General features: G+C 40.5%; 3 protein-coding genes across 3 annotated transcripts in view; 2 read left to right on the top strand and 1 right to left on the bottom strand.

The window, feature by feature from the left end:
- The first annotated feature begins 132 nt into the window (after nt 1-132).
- Nucleotides 133-3,234, top strand: bbs12 (Bardet-Biedl syndrome 12). Its single transcript, XM_034199435.1, has 2 exons — nt 133-195; nt 886-3,234. The coding sequence occupies exon 2, from the start codon at nt 898-900 to the stop codon at nt 2,821-2,823; it is 1,926 nt and encodes a 641-aa protein (XP_034055326.1). The 5' UTR covers nt 133-195; nt 886-897; the 3' UTR covers nt 2,824-3,234.
- A 2,705-nt stretch (nt 3,235-5,939) lies between these two features.
- On the top strand, nt 5,940-16,968 carry fgf2 (fibroblast growth factor 2). Its single transcript, XM_034199430.1, has 3 exons — nt 5,940-6,536; nt 9,738-9,841; nt 16,647-16,968. The coding sequence occupies exons 1-3, from the start codon at nt 6,359-6,361 to the stop codon at nt 16,902-16,904; spliced, it is 540 nt and encodes a 179-aa protein (XP_034055321.1). The 5' UTR covers nt 5,940-6,358; the 3' UTR covers nt 16,905-16,968.
- The window catches only part of nudt6 (nudix (nucleoside diphosphate linked moiety X)-type motif 6), an 18,990-nt gene continuing 12,652 nt past the window's right edge, over nt 16,246-22,583 (bottom strand). Inside the window, exons 4-5 of the mRNA XM_034199429.1 lie at nt 19,764-19,818; nt 16,246-18,754 (exon numbers count right to left, since the gene is read on the bottom strand). Of these exons, the coding sequence (XP_034055320.1) occupies nt 18,372-18,754; nt 19,764-19,818 (438 nt within the window). The 3' untranslated portion in view covers nt 16,246-18,371. The remainder of the gene's footprint in view (nt 18,755-19,763; nt 19,819-22,583) is intronic.

Here is a 22,583-nt window from a genome sequence, read left to right as displayed (position 1 = left end):
ATAGCAGCGTGACGTAATTAAAATAGCCAATTGCAAACGGTAATAGGCGGGATTTTACAGTGTCCTCCAATGGTTGAGACCGTTTCTTGTCGCCTGGCAACCATGAAACCTTACGCATGCGCAGTGCTTAATCTTTTCCCCCGGAGCAGCTGGTCAGTGGGAACAGAAACAACTATCATATGTCATTAAATTAAGGTAAAAATACTCTTTATAGATGAAGCTTGTTTTGCTAAATCTTCATGTGCAGACATATGTAGTTTTGGTTCGTTTTTGGCAGTGTTAATTTAGAAGTTACGTATTGTTTTCGAAGTAAAGTATTAGCTTGTTAGCTCAGCATGCAAGCTTCTGCCTGTCTTGCAGGTTTGTTGTAGAAATAAGCTACCTTAATGCACACTTAATAGCTAGTCCTGCATTCAAAATGTTAAAGTTCACCAAGTATTACCAGCTAAGTTTATCTTAAGTATCTAACATAATGCAGGATAACATGTGTTTTGTATGCATATTATATTATTGCTCTATTCACACTTCTAAAGTGACTGCTGCTTCATTTAATATATAATGATGCACCATATTGTATAAGCTTATCATATGTTTAGTATACTAATATTATAACTTTTCAGGTTACTTGTTACAAGAGTTAGGGTTAGATGCCAGATATAGGCTTAGTTGAGTATAATATTCCCCACTGAAATGTAATTAAGTAAAGTATAAAGTACTATAGCATATAGTGCCATGCCTCAAACGTATGCTAATATAAAATAAACTGTACTTAGTTACCTTCCACTACATATTAATGTTAGTAAGACTTAACACATGCAATGGTAACCAAACTCAATACAATACTTTTAGTTTGTAATCAATATTTATTTTCCTTTTACAATTCAGACACCTCAAGTAATGCTTGGAAGCACCATTATAAACCACCGACAACATGTTGGACTTCAGAAGCTCGCAGCGCTGGCAGGAATCACACACTCCTCTTTGGGCCCCAATAAAAAGTACAAGTTCATCCAGGATGAAGCGAGCGGGGAGTCAGCTCTGGTGTGCTCCTGTTTTCGCATCTTTGAGAATCTGGAGCTGAGCTGTGCCGTGGGTCAGCTGGTTCACGAGACTATCCAGGCCCACCAGAAGGTCTATCACACAGGGTCGGGATGCCTGCTGTTTCTCGCAGGAGCGTGGAGTCGTGCTGCTCTGGAGTGCCTTCAGAGAGGGATTCCAGTCCCTCACATCATCTCTGCTTTGTCTGAAGGGATGGATATATGCGTCGATGTTTGCAGGAAAAGCAGCGTCTCCACTGAGGGTCTCGATGTTGAGCCATCTGAGAGCTTCAATGCGAAATCACATGCTTTAGGATTTCTACTGTCAAAGAAACCCAATGTAGAAGCTTCCCAAGCATCACACAACCTGCAAGAGACATCAACAGTTGGTCTTAAGACTCTAAATGGCAGTAGACAAAGACAAATAAAACTCAGCAGACATTTTTACGAGGCCAGATCAGAAAATGTCTCAACAGTAACGCAACCTGATCACCCTAAGCTCCCTGACATTGCACACATCGCAAAGGGATTGAGTCATGGTTGTGTCGATGCGATGAATTTAGTAGTAGAAGCTAGCCGAGTACAGTCAAAAAATCATCCAGGAAACATCAGCTGTTCCACATTTGATGTTACTAAAGTGATGACTTGTGTGCTTCCTGGTTTACCAGAGGAGCATGCATGTGTTTTACCAGGCTGCGTCGTTCTTGTATCTGATGAACAGGCTTCAGTTGCACATCACTTAAAAGAACAGTCCTTAAGAGTTGCTCTAATTAATGGAGATCTATCAGACACCTATCGCCATCTTGGCTTTAAAAAGCTAACAGGTGTACAGTGCGTGAGCGACCAGTCCGAATTTACAAGTTCAAGCAAAGACAAAGAGTGGATGGAAAAGATCGTGGCTCTTCTGTTGAACCTGGGAGTGAACCTGATACTTGTCAGCGGGCTGGTTCGTGAGGAAGTGATTCAGCGCTGTTGTAGACACCATATACTTGCGGTGGAAAAAGTGAAGGCTTCCGTTTTGAGAGCCTTTGCTAAAGCAACGGGAGCTGTTCCGGTGACATACGCCACACAGTTGAGTAGGCACTGTGTCGGTGTTGGTGTTAAGGCTGAAATATGGAGGGACCTCAGCAGCTATGATGGGAAACCTTTAATTACTGTGAATATTTCCACTGTAGAAAACAGCGAGTTGGTCACAGTGATTCTCTCAAGCTGCGTACATGGCAAGCTGCAGGCCATGGAGGACCGGTTCTGGGCCTGTGCTTATCGTTTACACCACATGCTGGAAGACAAAGTCCTCCTGCCTGGTGCTGGAGTGACTGAAATGCTTTGTGTTCACCACCTTCAAAGGGAAGCAGAGAAGCATGTCAAGCATCACAGAGAGAGGAACAGGGACTCAGCCGCTAACCCTTACAGAGGCGAAGTGTTGAACCTCATTGCAGATGGTTTATTAGATTACATATCCACCGTAATGGTTAACACCGGAAGGTTCTCAAAAGTCAAAGCCATGACGGCAGCACGCCAACAACTGCAGAACAATAACGAAAGTCTTGATGCAAAGTTCTCACAGCTTTCCTTGGAAGGTGAAGAGGAGGATAGTGGAGTTTCATTACTGATTCAATCAAGCAAAGCACCCGCAGTACAGATCTATGATAATCTGAGTGTGAAGCAGGAAGCATGGAGGAAAGCTCTAGATCTGGTCGTCCTGGTCTTGCAGACTGACGCGGAGGTCATCACAGGCATTGACCAAACATCTGATGATACACAAGAAAAGCTGATGCTGTTGTGATTTCATTTTGAAGGATTGGCTGTTCTTCACATCTGATTGTTTTTGATCCCAAATTGGAAATATATATGTATTTAACTTGTTTGTAAAGGTATTTTTGTATGACTGGTACAAAGGAAAAGTCCAATAAAGTGTTTTCATATTCTTTATTTTCTTGTCATCAATAAATAGTCAAAGAACAACATTTAAAAAAAAGACTTCACATGTACTACCACTTGGGGGAGACAAATTATTATATGACACTTGAGTTTATCTGACTCTTTAATCCAGACTGAGAAAGAGATTCTGAATTGTGAAAATCATGGATATTCCTAATTCATGCATGTTCACGAAAGCACTTACTTCTTTAATGATTTGAATCCTGACCTCTAGGTATTCGGAAGAAATTGGAGAACAGCATCTTGAAATAAAAAACAAAACAGATATGAAGTACGGTCAGTAGTTATTAGATATGTCAGATTTCTCAATTTCTTTCACAGGAAATACAATACAAGTCAGTTTATATGGATTATCAACCAGGCCTGAATACGCTTACATTACATGACTGTGAACACACCTTTTGTCTTCATGGTTAGTTCCCAAAAGAAATAGTGCATGTCCAACACAACCATATCATTTCCCCCTCTCACCGGTGTGTTTTTAGTGTTGTTACCGTTCCCTTATGATTTTTGCTAACACTTCACTATGTTCCTACTGCTTGGCTAACACTGCTCACCTCATACCCTGAGACTGTGGAGGTTTAATGACCTGCTCTGTCATAATAGTAATGTTTGTTGCAGAAGGAACAGCTCCAGACAGTCAATGTTTTTGGTTGAGTCTTATTAGGTCATTTCCTTGAACGAAGTGCAATAATGTTATTATTTTTTTTTAAATGTATTCTAGAAACCATCAATGTACCTTCCTAAAAGATCATTGGAAGGTCACAGGAATATTACAATCCTTGGCACTTGATGCCTGGCTTACGTTGATTCACCCGTGATTCAAGGCTTATTTCACAATCAGATTCACAACACTTTATTTTTCTAAGGGAACATTTTTCATGACAGTTGCTCCATTTTTGAAGGAAATAAAAAAAAAATAACGAAAAATAAATATGTAAAATATTTATAAAAACGTGAGGATGTAAAAAAAAAAAAAAGTAAAATACTGTTAGTTATATTAGCACAAGAAGTTAAAGTAAATTGTGCAATAAAAAGATACATTTAAATACAAATATTTATTCACACATAATAAGTTGGTGTCAGAATGCACAAAAAAGATAAAATACAAATATTCATATGGATGAAAGCGTCTAACAAGTGACATGTAATATGAAACGAGAACATATCAAATACAATAAAAATAATAAGTTATAAACAAACTTATTCCACAGAAGAAATGTCTACTAATTGGAACATTTAAAAAACCATGAAAAAACTAAGATCATTCACGTAAAAGACAATCACTCTCTCGGTTACCTTTGGACTCTTTCCTATTATGCCCGTTGTATTTCAAAGCTGTCAGCTAAAGCGACACGTGAGACCTTCCATTTCCTCTGAGTGTCTAATTGCAATCTAAAAATAGTTCAGTGTATTACAACGTTTGCAAATGCTTTACGGTGGAACCATAACAACCTTGACTCAGGCATTGCTCAGCAGGGGTGAAGTCTGACACATCTGAGAATTCAGGCTTTCACATTACTGGCTGCTGCAAGCTTCATATGCATGGAGAAAAACCTGGACTGATGCATGCAAAAATCATAGATTACCTAAATGAAGTTTACAAGGTGTGTACGATGATCCAGTTTAATTTCATATATGCAAGATGAGACCATTGGGTACCTTATTCATTGACGAACAATTACTATTCCAAGATTTTGAAAGGAACTTAAGGCAAGTTTTATTTTGATGTGCTACATGGGGTATGGAGGTATTGGTATTCACAAATTATAATTTTAAAGTAGTTTTCCTGCACCAGAATGCCAGAGGAACTCGTAGGTCATTTTTGTTTGAGAACAGGTGCCAATCCGATACAAGAATGTGTCATGCATGTATTTTTAGAAATAAATAACTGGCAAACCAAAATTAAGGATGGAGAGTTTCTCGATTGATACAGTCCCAGGAAAAGGCTCCTAAGGATGTCCGATACACATCTGAGATATTTTCTGTTTGGACTCCTATTTGGACTTAGTCCTTACAAATATCCAAGTTTTAGTCACTCGATTGTCCTGACAGGATGTCAGATGTTTTACTGACTGTTGTAGTAAATGTATCATTACTGTAAGTCTCATTTAATTATAACTTCCTTCTCTGCTTTGATTTTCCCGCGGTTTGAATTCACATCTAGCTTCTAATTCTCACTTCCTTAGAACAGACAGTCTCTTCGACCATTGGTTTGTAATTAACATGTATGCACGTTTCAACCCATCTGGCCAACACTTCCTGTAATGTAGATTGCCTCGCTGAGACCTTCCCCTTTCCTTGCTTTTGAGTGTATAAAGTGTTTGTATTTTCTGTTGTATGTTGTCAGTTCTTGTGCAAACTTGTGTGCAAAGACTCTGTCCTTTCAGCTGAAATAGATTAACTCTGATGCTTTGACTTTTATTGACTTTATTAAATAACAAAACTTTGCTTTAAACTTCTATGATTTGTTCACAGGTTGTTTTTGTGTGGAATTTCCTCCACACTGACCAGTTGAACCAACAGCACAGCTGACTTTCACCCATCCACGAGTTCAGATGTGGTTACCATTACCCAGAAGGCCTGACCAGTGATTGTTTTGGCAAATGGATGGTCCTAAAATCAAATAATTCCCGTCACTAACTCTCAACTACTTCTGGGTAAGTTCAGATTGGACGCAGGCTTGCTCATCGGAGTCTCCTGGCAACTCTCCTCCACATTGTTGTTTTGCACCTATGAATAGACCTTATTCAACTCTCAGGCTGCATGAATGGAAACACTGGTTCGGTTCACATGCTGCTCTTGGCGCTCAGAAGGGTCTCAGTGGCACAGTCCAAGTTGCACGTCCCCCCCCTCCTTGCCCTCATCTCCTTTCACGACTCCTGGGTTGGTTGGTAAGAAAAGTGAGCCTTTAGTGGGCGTGAGCGAGTGTGTGTTGGTGCTCCTAGGGCGCATGCGAACTGAGGCCCGAAGGGGAAAGCCTTGCACACAGATCTAAGCCAGCTGCCCTGATTTAAACACTTCATTGCAAGAAGAGTGGAAGCGAAGGGGGAATCTGCATGCAATCCCCCCCCCTACCAGTGTGCTCAAAGTACACTGGCAAAGCAGCTGCCCGATCTACAAGCTACACATTCGGACGCTTGCAAGTAAAGGCATTAAGGAGTCTTTCTGTCTCACATTCTCAGGTCTCAAACGGCACTGGTTGTCCTGAGAGGGGGGTCCTTTAGGCAAACTGACCTCTGGGGTTAACCTGAACCAGTGTTTGTGAAGCTCTGTGGAGGAGGGGAGGAGGGAACAGTTAGTGGGAGGCCACAGTGGGGCTCCTGAGCTGCTCAAGAAGGAGACGAAGCAGTCGCCGGGAAGCAAGGCAAGAGGAGGATATGGCCACGGGAGAAATCACAACACTTCCCTCCACACCTGATGACGGAGGCAGCGGCGGCTTTCCTCCCGGGAGCTTCAAGGACCCCAAAAGGCTGTACTGCAAGAACGGGGGCTTCTTCTTGAGGATAAAGCCTGAAGGGGGTGTGGATGGAATCCGGGAGAAGACCGACCCCCACAGTAAGTACTTCCACTCCCTCTTCGTCTTTGCTCTGCACCGCACACAAAGCTTCTTTATGCCCTTTTTTAATTTGCAACAAGGAAGTCAAATCATCATGGAGGAACGATGTGAGTTTTCCAACTTGCTGAGGTTTACTCTCCACTTGTAAACACTAAAGCATGTGTAGGCCTACGAATGGAAAGTTTAATAACCGCAGACCTTAATCAAAGGGAACTTTAATGGAAAATGCAGGATGTTTTTAGTAAATGTAGATCCCCAGGTTGAGTCAAAGCCATTTACACTGCTTACTGTGGAGTTTACGTCACTCAGAACAGCACAACATGGAGTTACAAGCCGTAATTAGTCATTTCCTGATCTACAGCTCCCTGTCAGTGTTTGACGTCAATGAACTAATATCTAAAAATTATACTGTGAAAACTCAATAATAATTACAACCCCCAATCACTCTTAGTTTTCACTCACTTCTAAATTGAGAGAAGTTTTAACTTTTATAAAGTTCTCCTTGATTGAAATTGAAACAATCTGTGCTCCTGTATCACTGATAATTTTTGGGTTGCATCAGTAAGTGGGAGGGGAGGAGATGGGACGTTAAAGAAAAAGGTTTTTCCGAGGAAAACATGTTTAGAAGTGCATTGCCCAAGACACATTGTGACCTTTCAAACAAATGCCATATCTGAAACCAGCTCAAGGACACATGCACTATTTTTAGAATAATTGAATTACATTCAGTGACACTTTCTGTTTTTCTGGATAGCAAATGATCAGTATCAAAGTGTAAGTAATCCCCAATGAGTCACACAACAGGAGTCAGTATTAATCATTTGGCTTTTCCCAGCAATGCTTTTTTACAGTTAAGCAGAGCTGACTTTCATCAATGCTCCTATTGTTAGGGAGGTGATTGACCCGCCAACTTTTGGATAGCATAACATACCTTCCAATACAAATTGGTAATGTTAGTGAGAAATGGATTCAATTCAATTCATTTTAGTCACAAACAGTTAAGAAGGGAAATGGGACACCCCAATAAGCAATCCAAAGCTTTAGATAGGGGCACAGGCACTAAATACATAGAAACATTAACAAGTTAAATTACATTTATTGTAACACTAAACAAATCCCCTAAAAACGGAGCTAATCTTTCACTACCTTATCAATGGTCCCACCACATTAATTTCATCAGGCTTGACATAAGATATAATAAGCAGACACATTACAGAATATAATAATGGAACAAATTAAATAAGACATATTCTGCCTATTTTCAGGTCCATATTTGTATTTTGTGTCTCTACTGTGACATGTTTCCATGCTTTAATGTTCAAAAAGCTCGGACGGATACATATTCAAGTAGGAGTTATGTGCCATACAGTATAGACTGGACTCTTGTCCATCATGTGTTCTTCCCATGTCAAAGTTTTGTGAGAGAATTATTCCACATGTACAGTAGACCCACATTGTACATAGACTGTACGATACGATACGATAATACTTGGTACTATTATCATTGGTCAGATCAAGTCTGAAATTTGACTTGCATCACAGCAGCTCCATGTCCAACACCAACATAGAAAACATATCCAGACACAATACATGAAACACAAACAACGAACATTTAACATAACATCACAATCGCTGAGAGAAAACATTTTCATGACCCTTTATTATTATTACTATTACATTGCATTTAGCTGACGCTTTTATCCAAAGCGACTTACAATAAGTGCATTCGACCAGGAAGACACAACCTTGAAGAAAACAGAATCATATAAGTACATCAGGTTTCATAGAGCCAAACATTTCAAGTGCTACTCAACTGGCTATAGATAAGCCAGTCCTTTATTAGTATATAAGTGCTTTGTTAATAAATCTATCGCTCGAAGTGGAGTCGAAAGAGATGAGTTTTCAGTCTGCGCCGGAAGATGTGCAAGCTATCTGCTGTCCTGATGTCAATGGGGAGCTCATTCCACCATCTTGGAGCCAGGATAGCAAACCCACGTGTTTTTGCTGATGGGAACTTGGGTCCCCCCTTTAGCGTGCATTTAACTGTCACAATTAAAGGGGAGGTTTTTTCTGTATTCACATTAATGGGACGTAATATTCCTAGAAACACTAAACACACGGCAGCACACTCGCACTAATTATTCATTTTCTTCTGGGAAGAACACCTCTTCTTTGATCTGAGACATTAATTATCCAGGCAGCAAGCTTAACTGTAGACAGATGCGCATCTATGTGAAGTCTTAATGTGGAATAATTCTGGACAGACCTTCTCATTTACCTTATGGGGCCCCTGCTTCCTTTTTTTGCAAAGTATGCTGTGTTGGCGAGCATTCTCTTTAAAGAAATGTGGAGATGATTTTGATACGTGTGCGAGGCAACAGGTACTCTGCTAAGTCTGCTTTAAGTGACTCGTACTGCTACTTTAAAGGTTGAAATTAATTTTGCATACTACTTGTGTTTATGGTGGTTCAGCTGCACGAAAAAAAAACATTGGATTGTATCAAATGAAGAAGGAACTTAGGAGAATTGCAAATGAGTTGCTGGTTATCAAAATGAATGATCGGCTAGCTTAATTTAGGTTCTTTAGCCTATTATTTTTGCTTTCCCATCTGATTTACTGTCTCCAATAGAAACAGAGCTCAAATGAAAGTTACTATTGGAAATGTGTTTATCAGGAAAACACAGACTGGACAAACAATGTCTGCAGGAATGTATTTGCTAACTTCTACATAGCCTTGACAACTTTGTAATTTGGTGATATGGTGTGTCAATGAGTGATCAGCTTGTCACTGTTTCACTGCCACCTTACATGAACTAATGCAGATTTAGGTTCATTATCTATCTTTGTTATTTATTTCATGTGCTATCTAGCTAGTCACAGATCTTTCCTCAAATTCAACTGTGCCCTGCAAGATGTTAGAACAGGTTGTCTTTAAGGCCTTACTTGTTACTCTCACTTGTTACTCGTGTTTACTCCTGTAGAAAACATGACATATTGAAATGCCTCACATTGCATCCTTGATTTGACATGTTTTGCGAGTTGCTGTCTCTGTGGTAACCATAAACATCAATAGGATTTGGTTTTGGATTTTTATAAAATTGCTGCACAGCCCTTACTCGTATCCCTTTAATTAAACATCCCACAAGCAAACTACTAAATATGTCTGTATTTGTTCAAACTAAATGTGTTTCTTCCTCAGTAAAACTTCAACTCCAGGCGACCTCAGTGGGCGAAGTGGTCATCAAAGGAGTGTGTGCGAATCGCTATCTGGCCATGAACAGAGATGGACGACTGTTTGGAGCGGTGAGTGAGCTACACCAACATCCTACTGAACTAAAAACTAAATTGTTTCCTTTCTGTAAAGTGTGCTGGGATTATGTCCCTATAAATCATCAAATGGTATTTCTCTGTATGGGGATTAAAACGACTTGCAGAGATGGCAAAAGTACCAACATCCTTTACTCAATTATGCCCCGGCCACACGAGGACGAAAACGGCTAAACGCATAGGATTAACGCAAACGCAATCGCAAAAAAGCTTCCGTCCACACGCAATATTCAGCGGATAGTGTCTGTCCACACGAGACCGCTCCGTTTAGCTCCAACCGCTGGAGAAGCTGCAGTACATATGCCGAGCCTGTACGTGGCGCTGTAACTTCCTCCACAAAAGCAGCGAAGAAGCATGGTTGTCATGGTTGCCCTTCTGTTTATTCTCCGCGGTGGGGGCCGAGGGAAGCGGGCAGAGTTTTTCGCCAGTCAACGTGTATTAAAGTTTAAACCTTCCGACAAAATTATAAAAGTGCCGGTCAAAGGTCTTCTTTGTTATTTATTGAGCTTTAAAACAAATGAATAACGACTCTATATAATATAATAATAAAATACACGGAGCCTCTCTTTTTCCTCCCTCTCTTCGGACAGCGTCAGTGTCTGTCTAATGCAGCAGCTGATCCAGTAATGAGTAGGGTTGGGAACCGAAACTCGGTTCCAGATGAGAACCGATAAGAAAATGCCGGGTACCGGGTACCCATACAAAATACACAATTTCGGTTCTGCTTAACGGTTCCTAAACGCGGTAGACCCTGTATTCCAGCGGGTCCGTCTGCACCGCGGTGCTGCGGTGACCCGGTGGAATACAGGGCGGACCTGGAGAATCACAGAACGGCCGGTCGTCAGCGGGCCGTTGACGGCCGGCTCGGTATGCTGACGGCCGGCACCGCCCTTCATTTTTTTAAACGGCATCATATAAATTGCGCTGACAGGCGACAGAGGTCCACAGTTGCCCCGCAGCGATGCTCCCCCGGCCTCCCGTAGACATTTCACGAGCTCAGTCACTTCATAACACCAAAGATAGGTCGCGGTAAACACTCTAAAGTGAGGCTCCACTACACTAAAAAAGAAAAAGAAAAGGCAAAGTGTAATGCCTGTTAATAGCTTGCCACAGGCATAGCTCAGTTAAAATAAAGCACAGCTATTGTGCAATACATTTGTATTGCATGTATATTTTTTAGTAACAATTTCAGTTAAAGCTTTTAAGAATAAATATATTTTTGTTATCTAAACGTTTGACCTCTTTATTTTACAATTTTGGAATCGAAACGGGGGATCGATAAGAACCGGAATCGATAAGCAGAACCGGAATCGAAATCGGAATCGATAAATTTCAAACGATACCCATCCCTAGTAATGAGTGACCCGGCCGACAGTAAAAATAAACATATTTATAACTAGTTTAGGTAGTTTGAGAGGTGTCTCCATCCTGTCGGATTAGACTTCACTCGCGTTTATGTCCATATCGAGAGAAAGATAAATAATCTGAATTCAGTGTGCAGTTTACTTTGACGCGGGGGTGAGCAGCAGAGGTGGGGAGAGGCGGGTCTATTGCCTCATCATTATCAGAAAGTGATCGTATAGGGCGTACACACGGAGCCGTTGGACCCCCCAGAGCGTTGCGTATGCCGTTCTATCCACCTTGGGACCTGTTATCGTTTCCGCAGTCGTTTAGTGCCGTATTCGGTCGTCCTTGTGTGGCCGAACGGTCTATATGACACTAAACAGTAACGCAAACGACTGTTTTCGTCCTGTGGCCGGGGCATTAGAAGTGCGATACTCAAAAATACTCTGGTAGAAGTAGGCTACTGACTAAACTTCTTTACTTAAGTAAAAGTAAAGAAGTATGGGCTTTGAAATGTACTTAAGTAAAAAGTACCCATAACTACCAACTGTTTTAAAGAGTAACTGACCTCCCTTTATATTAAAAGAACAATAACGGTACGTCCACACAGCAGCTTTTCAAAAATCTTGGAGCTGGGCATGTCTGAAAGCTTGGGGATTTTTTGCGAGCAACGCAACCAACAACCAATCACATGAATCTCCCGCCCCCGACATACAAAGCAAAAAACCCCGGGGATTTTATGCGAGCAATATATAGGTGGTACTTTCCTGGGGAGGAAAATGTTCCAATTTCTGATTGGCTGGGCAAATTGCAAACCACGCCCCATTTTGTGAAGCCGCCATTTTATTTGCTCGCATTAGCATTATTAGCATTAGTCCAGCGCACCAACGGAGAGAGACTAATTTATGGCAACACAAAATAAAACGTGGGCACGGTGGAGTGTTGGCGCTTCTGGCGATTTACCCGGGACTTCGGGTGGCAGTATACGCCGTGAAGTTACTGGCCTGCCAGTAAACCCAAAGCAGAAGAAGTAACGTCAGCGGCTTCATTTGCGTAATCCTCCCTCAGGGACTTATTCCGGTGTGAACGCAATCTACTAGATAGTTCCGGATCTAAAGAGTTCCGGGGAACTAAGTTCCGGCAACTATTCCTGGGAACAGTACTTGGTGTGAAAGCGCCTAATGACTCTAAATAATAATGATCACGCCACCAAACACATTACATTGCATTTAGCTGACGCTTTTATCCAAAGCGACTTACAATAAGTACATTCGACCAGGAAGACACAACCTTGAAGAAAACAGAATCATATAAGTACATCAGGTTTTATAGAGCCAAACATTTCAAGTGCTACTCAACTGGCTTTAGGTAAGCCAGTCCTTTATTAGTATATAAGTGCTTTGTTAGCAGTTCTTTGTTAGTAATTCTATCGCTCGAGGTGGAGTCGAAAGAGATGAGTTTTCAGTCTGCGCCGGAAGATGTGCAGGCTTTCTGCTATCCTGAAACACAGATTAAAACTAAAGTAACAAGCTTGTTTTGAAAATGCAAGAAGTAGAAAGTACATGTATTTGTGTTAAAAATGTAAGAAGTAAAAGTAAAAAGTCGTCAGAAAAATAAGTAGTGAAGTAAAGTACTGATACCAAATTTGTTTACTTAAGTACAGTAACGAAGTATTTGTACTCCACTACTTCCCAACTCTGACGATTTGTGATCTAAAGGCAACCATTTGTACCATCAGTCCTTTTGACATATTAAACACCCACAGTAAATGTCTTCTGCCTTCGTCACATGCAGCATTTAGACTGCTGTGTTATGGAAAGTAACAACAAGTACTTAACAGCCACCCGACAAGAAATCCTCCCTCGCAGGAAATAATTAAGTTGACACACGTTTGTCATAGTCAGCACTCAGCATAAAAAAAGTTTGTCAAAACATTAAATAGACCCTGGGCCAATGATCAGAATGTGGGTTCAAGTGCAGTTTTTTAAACGTTTTAAAGTGTTTTCTTGGCATTAACATTGCCTTGGCCAACAACATCATGTCACTGATCATGGTAACGCTAGCAAGTTTGAGTTTGAGTGCTTACGTCTTAAATCACATTATGTTACATGACTTGGGATTCGATTTTGTACCCACAAAGTCCAAAAAGGCAAATAAACAAATACATGATGTGCAAGACCTTAATTTGGATCTGCTGAACAAACACAATACTTCTATTCAAATACCCACTTCAGTTAGAAGGTATGACACTATGATAATTAAAATGATTGCAACTGGGTTAATGGTTGATGTTACTCCATTAATGTTCAACTTCTTCGTGAAAAATCAGGCTCATTAAAGTAGAAAATAGGACGCAGACTTCTCCAAAAGTCTAGTTGCTGCTGGTGTGTTTGTGGAAGAATGTGACCTCTAATATTTGCAGGATTAAGTGTGCATTTTTTAGGATCTCCACGGGCAACCTGACAGCCAGGGGGGGGTTTGGGAAGGCATGGGGACTTAGCAGAACTTAGTCTGAGAGACGAGACACAGAAACACAGATACGTTTAAGGAGCTGCATCCAACAATTGACTGGGTAAATTGGGAATGGATTTTATTCTGATAATGACATTTGTGAATGAGAGGAGTTTCAAAAGCATGGTAAAAAAGAAAAGATGGATAGGTTTGACAATTATAAAGGAATACTTGGAAAAACAAAGAAACTCATCAGCAAAATAAAAACGTTAGAGAGAAGATGCTACTTTTGAAAAAGCTTGAGTTTAAGGTAAATGCAGTCTGCTATTTTATTGACCAGACATACAGTAGCTCACTAAGTAACACAGCCCTAAATAGGAAGACATGACTGGTGGCAGAAAATCATTTGAAGTATTTTTTTCTTTGAAATGTAAACGTTTCAATTAAACTCACAGATTGTCGAACTGACCAGAAGTAAAACTAACTGATCAAACATCTTACATAAGCAAAAGAAGAATTAGAAACGTAATATTTTGTATTTTGTTTAATTACTTGCCGTACTGTCAAACTAAATGGATCTGAAGGATGTCCTGACTGCATGAGAAGCAGTCAACCTTCTGAACGGCTGCTGGTCTGCTGCCACAGAGTTGTTGCTCACAGCGGGTGGCAGTGGAAGTGTGAAGTTTGAAGTGTGTGTGACTGATGTGGTTCGGTGGTTGTGAAGACTTGTCCACAGGCCATGTAATTGGCAAGAAGCATTTCCTCCCTAATGAGAAGCTCCAGCAGCTGCCACCCAGTTCTCTGTCCTGCTTTGACTCGGTCGTAGAAAAACATTTAAAACCCAGACAAATATTAACTCTCTTATTATTACCATTTGTGGTGAAAACAATTTGAATATTGAAATGACAGTTTTTACCCTCTAATTTAGCACCTTGACGGGTATGATGCACATGTTTTAGTTGTATACTATTTATTAAAATGTTCTTTGTTGATATAATTGACGACTGACACATTAGTCAAACAAGACATTTGTTCTGCCTATAGGATTTGTACAAGATTAACTAATTTTCTATATTTTTTCACACCATTAACCTTAAAATGTTTTAATAAATACACTTGCATCATGTATGTATGATAGTAAATGTAAAATAGAAATGTCTTGAGCGTTTGATAACAAATAAACTCAAAAAATAAATAACTGAATAAATGAATAGTTCAATAAAAAACAGAAACAAAAAAGATTATCTAATATAATAGATTATGACATTTCTTTGGTTTTCCAATTGAAATAAAACTCCGCAAAATGTTTATTCGAAGCTGTAACTTTGTATAATTAATTGTTCCCTGGGTGGTTGTTGCCGTTGAAAGAAAAATGTCCTCTGACTAATAGCTGTAGAGTCACAGTCAAATAAAAAGAAACGTAAAAACAAAAGTCTCTTGTTGAGCAGGGTGTTGGGCAGCTAACGCCCAGCGAGACAGAACGATTTTGGCCAGACGTTCAGTAATTCATGTTTTCTAGAAGGTTCAAGGAGCGGATATTGTGAGCACTTGTGATGGATATGGTTAATAACATACCAGCCAAGAGAGATAAATAATTTAGATTGAACAATTTGTCTAAGCCAGGGGTTCCCAAACGTTGCCATGCCAAGGACCCCATATAGCATTATCCTCTGGCGGGGACCCCCCTGTTGCAATTTTTTTTTAAATGATGTGTACAAGTGCCTCCCGATGGAACATGCCGTGCGTTGCCAATACATTTGGGGCCTTCTGCCTGATAAAAGCTGTCACTCCGCTTTTTTTGCCTGTCATAGCCCCACTGCCCCATCTGAACACACACCCACACAACGAGACCAGTCAAGTCCATTTGAGATGATGTACTCATCTAAAACTTGGAAAATGTCTCTTCATGTGGTCCTACCTTCCAGTGCTTTGCAAAATAATATTTTCTCAACAAAGTTGTCTTCTGAAATAAATCTGATGTATGCTAGCAATTCTGCGACATTTGCTACATCCGTGCTCATCCAGCTGCAGAGCGAAATATTCACTATCTCTCACTTGCTCCAAAAGCTGGGCAGATACTCAGCTCGATTCTGATTGGCTTGAAGGGCGGTCGTGTGATTCAAAAACAAACAATATTAAAAGATTGGCATCAAAGGACACATAGATTGATAGATATGCAGTTATTAATAACATCTTAAAAAAAAAATTAAACTTCAAAAAAAAAAAAATCCCGTTTCCCTCAAACCTTGCGTGACCCCCCTGGTGCCCCCTGGCGGCCCCCCGGGGGGTCGGGGCCCCCACTTTGAAAAACACTGGTCTAAGCCATCTTTATTTGTTCACTTTTTGATATGTTCTCAGTTTGTTTAAATCATTATTGTTTAACATTTCAAGCCGTTCACCTACAATGAACAATATTAGATGTTTGATTTGAACATAGACACTGAATTAAGCTGTAATAATGGCCCTGGTCAGCGTATTTTCCTGCAAATATCTTTACTCTATTGGTTTGAAACACTTGCAGCTCACAGAATATATAAGAAACCAACAGTCTTCTTCAAAACAAAGGTGACATTAAGCGCTTGGTGTTTTATGCACTTTAATATCAGAACATTTCAGCATAACACATATTCTCCCTGTCCAACAATATATATACTACACAAATTCAATCAAATGTTATCCAAACAAAATAACCTGTTTGATAAAAGTGGTATAATAGAAAGAGAGGGGTTCAAGCGGTTTGGAAAGTAACATTTATATTAATCATACAGACAGTATGACCTAACTTCAGTTTCCATTTGTTGAAATAATAAAGACTAGTTTCACAGTATTTTTCCTCCGTTTGCAAGGACATTTGAGTGTATTGCAATGGGAAGTTGTCCCAAAAGCAAAAAGGTGTAGATTTAATCCTAGCTAACTCCTTAAATAGCACTTAATTTCCGTCGACTGAACATCAAATGAAAGTGATTTCTCTGTGTCTTCTCTCCAGAGACGAGCGACAGATGAATGCTACTTCTTGGAGCGGCTCGAGAGCAACAACTACAACACGTACCGCTCCAGGAAGTACCCCGACATGTACGTGGCACTGAAGAGAACCGGCCAGTACAAGCCCGGGAGCAAAACTAGCCGAGGTCAAAAGGCCATCCTGTTTCTTCCAATGGCTGCCAAGGCTAGAAGAAGATGTGACGGCAATGAAGACAAGGTGGCTCCATCGACATTGCCCCAAAACAGCTGTGATGCTTTCTGACTGTTGTATCCTGAACATGTCTGCTCTTAGTCAGCTTTTACTTTCAAACTGTGGCCACATTCACACCTAGCTGCTTCACAGTAAAACAATGTAGACCTGCTAACTGCTGCAGTAATGCAACTGAAACCAGGTACCTTGCTGAATTGTACCATAGAGTATGGCAGTGTTCATTTTGGCTAAACAGATCTTCTTTGACTTAAAGCAACAACCCTTTCCTACTGTTCAGCTCCTGCAGTCTAAACGTAGCTATAAGATGAAGGTATAGGGTCCATATATACTGTTAAAACAAGAACATACATTCAAATCATACACCATTATAACCTGATAAGAGATTAGGGACTGAACTAAATAACTACATTTTAGGATTTTGTAGTTTGTCAAAAAAACTAAGCACACTAAACCAACCCAAATCAAAGCCCAAGCACTACTTTTATCGTGTCATTTTACACAACTCAGAATATTCACACTCAGAATATTCACACTCACACACACAGAAACTGAACAGGTTTCCTGAGCTTGTTTTTGTTTCCCTTCTGTATTGCCAAATTCCCACGAGGACAATGGTTTTAAATGATGTCTAGTTCAATGACAGAAAGGCAGTTAACTTCAACAACAAATATTATTGTGAGTTACTTGACCAGTCAGTAATTGCATTAAGGCAGCCAATATTGATAATGCAACACCTAACCTTATGTTAGCTGTTTTCAGCTGACACTGGTAGTTAGATCGTTAGCAAGACCTGCTACAAGTTAAAAACACAGCAACCTTTAAAAATAGTGCCTTTGACAAATTAAATTAGCTGCTTGGGGCCACTTTCTCCCTATAAGGCTACCAAACAAGTGTTATAAATATGAACCGTATAAAATGGTGGTTCAGGTATAGAGTGGCGCAGTGATGACATATGTATGTAGTCCAACCTGGAAGTTAGCATGGCAAGGGCTCAACACAAAAATAATCGGGATTTATTCAGGATAATATTCACATATTAACATCATTGTTTTAATAGTTTAATGCAATCGCCAGAAGTAAAAAAGCTAACGTTGGGCTATCAAGGAACTTCATAACTGTCACGTGACTTCACGTCAACAGGGCTAAGCTAAATGCGGCTAATGTGTGACGCGATGGCGTTTAATTTAGTGATTTAGAGTCGCAACTATTGCTTTTATGACACATAGAAGCTTGAGACATTCACCACTGGGGTATTTACTGATTGTTGTATAACTAAACGTGAACATCTCATAAGCTTAAGTCCTTGTATCCCAAACCAGATGAAGGAACCCCAAAATGCTAACTCCTCAATGCTAACTCCTCAATGCTAATATCCAGGTTTAGGACTCATTCTTGCACCACTCTATTGTTCCAAATATTTGTTTGTGAACAGACACACTGCAAACATCCTTCCAGTAATAAATACACTTTAAATGAGTAATACTGACAGCTATGTGTCAACATAACCCCATCGGGTTGCTAGGATTTCAGTGTGGAAGGAAGCTGCCGGTGATACAGCTGGTAAAACTTCCCAGAGTAGACGGCAGGAATCACCTCCATGGAGAGGTCGATGTTGTGGAAGCCGCTCTCCAGGCCGTGGAGCAGTAGCTGGGCGACACGAGCGGTGATGGGGGTGGTGTGCTCGGTCTTAGCTAGCTCTGCAAGCTGGAGCCACTCGCAGCGCAGACATTCTTGAGTGCAGAAGTTAATGTCATAGGTGAGAGGGCTGAGTCGGCAGATGATGTACATGTCCGACATGTCGAAGGCGCCGGGGTGGTGGTGCTGCTGCCTGATGCTGAGCAGAGATCTGAACTCTGAGCGAACGCCAGTTTCCTCGAACACTTCCCTGACCGCAGTAGTACCTGAGAAAGATTAATTAAAGGTCACCTATTATGCAAAATCCACTTTTTCATGTCTCTTATGCATCAACATGTGTCCCCTCTTCTTCATGTCTCTTCTACATCAACATGTGTCCCCTCTTCTTCATGTCTCTTCTACATCAACATGTGTCCCCTCTTCTTCATGTCTCTTCTACATCAACATGTGTCCCCTCTTCTTCATGTCTCTTCTACATCAACATGTGTCCCCTCTGTGTAAAGAGACTCTGAAAGTTTCAGGAACAAAGATTCTCTCTCTTTTTGTCCTGATCCATTTCTATAAAAACCTGTCTGAAAATGAGCTGATCAGATTTTGGCCACTTTATGATGGCATAACGATGTTTTTGCTTGAGTAACCATTAGCCAATCACCAACCAAGGTAACCCCCCCCCCCCCCCCCTTATGACCTGAATCTCCTCCTAGAGCACCATTGAGTTCTTTTGAACCAAATCTCTCTCAGAGGGGCGTGGGGAGGGGCTCCTTATTTTTCATCTAAAGTAACAGACAGAGAATCAGCACTTTGGAAACAGGGCTGAAACAGAGGGGATTATGGGTAATGCTGCAATGATCTGTTTGGTGTTTGTAACCAAACACTTCAGAGACATGTTTTGTATTTATCTGAGACCTATAATAAAGTAATGAAAAACAGTATAATAGGACACATTTAAAATATTACTAAATGTACATGGAGGAATTGTAAACATCTTGACTTAAAGGAATATATTCACGTTCCCTTGTCAGAGTCATCTGATGTTAAGATGTGGGGGAAAAGGGAAAATATATATATTTTTTGTAAAGACAAACACTGCTTTTTGTGTTGGGTCATGTATATAATACCAAAGCTGCTTTAGAGGTGAATTTGGAGAAACAGATATAAATATTTGCATATATATATATATATCATGTGCCTTGTTTTGTACGGTTCAAATGAATGTATCATCTAAAATCGAAGGCTTTAGCTGTAGATGTACTGTATTAGTTTTGTGACACTCACCAATATTTTCTGCTAGATCAGACAAGCCGCCGGGGAACTTCCAAGCATTCATTGTCTGAAATACAGAAATAAAAATCAACATCATGATAGAAGGCACTGCTGTAAATGTATATTAGAGTCATATCTGTATCTTGTTTTGTGTTAAACTTCTTCTGGTGCCGTCCAGTTTAAAGTCACTTGTTTCCTGCAAGTGTTCAATGGCACCACGTTTTTCTTTGTTATATAAAATCACAGCAAGTAGCGGACTTTGTGAAAGTATCTTCGTATGTATCTAAACTAATAATGATACATCTAGAGAGATGTTTAATAAGAGCATCCTTTCATTTTATGTTTTATATTTAGTGCCTCACTCTGGAGGCTTTTACATTTGCTGCGGTGAAGTGTGTCTTCAAAAGCTGTTTCACCATTTACCCTCGATATTTAATAACAGTATGCTGCTGGTTAAGTTATGATGTCAGTGTTGTATATATATATATATATATATATATTTTTGTAGTTATCAAAGAAATTTGAAGGCAGTGCTTTTTTTCCCCATTTATAAATGCTATTTCATCTTTCCTTGTTCCTTGAACACATGTGCACTACAGCTTTTATTTGTGTGCATTGTGAACAGAATGCTATATTTTTGAAGCTGTTTCTATGAATGGGCTGGAAAGGAAGAAATAAAGATATTTTGTGTAACTCTAATCAGTGTGGTGTTTGATATATTCTCTTGTGATATGCCCTTAATTGTCCCACAGAGGGGAAATGTACATTCTGCATTTGACCCATCCTACTGTAGGAGCAGTGTATGGAACAGTGCCTTGCTCAGGGACACCTCGGTAGTCATTTTCAGAGTAAAAAAACAGGGTTGAGAAGGTTTAAAAGTGTATTAAAAGTGTAAAAAAATTAACATTGATTTATATTCTTATAAATATTATTTTAATATTATTATATGACTTATTACCTGTAAAATAATGGTAATCAGTAAACTAATCTGAGTTTCACAGTATGATGCTTTTTGGGGGTTTCCTTTTCCTGTCGTTTGTTACATGTTTTTGTGCATGTGAATGGTCTGAAAAGGATAAAATACCAAAGTTGAAGATAATAGGACCCCTTTTAGTAATGTTCCACTAGTTTTGGATTACCTCCATTTTAAATGGAATGAAAAATAAATACAAGAGGAACAATGTGTTTTACTTAAGTGTATTACATTACATTGCATTTAGCTGACGCTTTTATCCAAAGCGACTTACAATAAGTACATTCGACCAGGAAGACACAACCTTGAAGAAAACAGAATCATATAAGTACATCAGGTTTCATAGAGCCAAACATTTCAAGTGCTACTCAACTGGCTTTAGATAAGCCAGTCCTTTATTAGTATAAAAGTGCTTCGTTAATAGTTCTAACGCTCGAAGTGGAGTCGAAAGAGATGAGTTTTCAGTTTGCGCCGGAAGATGTGCAAGCTATCTGCTGTCCTGATGTCAATGGGGAGCTCATTCCACCATCTTGGAGCCAGGAGAGCAAACCCACGTGTTTTCGCCGATGGGAACTTGGGTCCCCCTCGCAGCGAGGGCGCAACGAGTCGTTTGGCTGATGCAGAGCGTAGTGCACGCGCTGGGGTGTACGGTTTAACCATGTCCTGGATGTAGGAAGGGCCAGATCCATTCGCAGCATGGTAAGCAAGTACCAGTGTCTTGAAGTGGATTCTAGCAGTTACCGGAAGCCAGTGAAGGGAGCGGAGGAGCGGAGTGGTGTGGGAGAATTTAGGAAGGTTGAAGACCAGACGAGCCGCTGCATTCTGGATGAGCTGCAGAGGTCGGATGGCACATGCAGGTAGACCAGCCAGGAGGGAGTTGCAGTAGTCTAGGCGTGAGATGACGAGAGCCTGGACCAGAACCTGAGTCGCTTTCTGAGTCAGCTGGGGACGTATCTTCCTGATGTTGTAAAGCGTGTATCTGCAGCAACGGGTTGTAGCAGCGATGTTATTATGCAAGAAAACAGAACAATGTAACCTTAGAAAAGAAGAAACCTGCCTTTCATTAAGCACATGCTGGCAGCAGTTTATATATAATTAAATGAGTGCATTGTAAGATTGTAATCCTGCAAGTAATCCCTATTTTTTGGTTGGATCAATGTTTTTGTAACTGTTAGGGAATACAGTTTAATTGTTTTGAATGCTAATTACGTAATCTTGTTACATGTTTTCTGTTACTCCCCAAGTCGGTAAACGACCTTCAGTTCACTGAGGATCTGTCCCTTGTTGTGAGTGATAATATCTTTAGTTTCCGGAAGTTCGTACCCCCTCGTGAGCTCTGAACTGCCAGGCTCTTGTGCAGCACATTTCCAGTAAACATCCCGATGAAGGAGGAGAGGAAGAGATTACATACTTCCCACACTTCCATGCCACTAACTGCTTCCCATTAGAAGCTTTTAGGATTCCCAGCTGGGACACATTGCTGCATGTTGTCAGCAAACAGGCCCACTTACATAAAGTCAATTATAATGTGCACTATATTGGTCAAAGGACTCAGATGTTATAGTGGTTTTACTGTAACCTGAACTTTCTGATACCTCATTCACACCAATGCAACTCCGGTTCAAGCTCCGTGCTAGAACTTTTCAGGTTCAGAACCGGTTCTTCAGTTTAGCTCCGTTTCTTTTCACACTGCCCAGAGTCCGATTGGTGCTGCGTCATTGCGTCATCGTTTGCGTGCCTGCTTCATAAAGCCAAACCGCGCGGAAGCCCCTCACAGCTGACATCGACAACAACAACAATGGCCGATTGTGCTCCAGCTTCCTCTGTACCTCTTCGGAAGACCAGATTCCCAGCAGGTA

This window comes from Gymnodraco acuticeps, unplaced genomic scaffold (assembly GCF_902827175.1).
Source record: "Gymnodraco acuticeps unplaced genomic scaffold, fGymAcu1.1, whole genome shotgun sequence".
Lineage (NCBI taxonomy): Eukaryota > Metazoa > Chordata > Actinopteri > Perciformes > Bathydraconidae > Gymnodraco > Gymnodraco acuticeps.
This window is presented reverse-complemented; position numbering and strand designations above follow the sequence as displayed.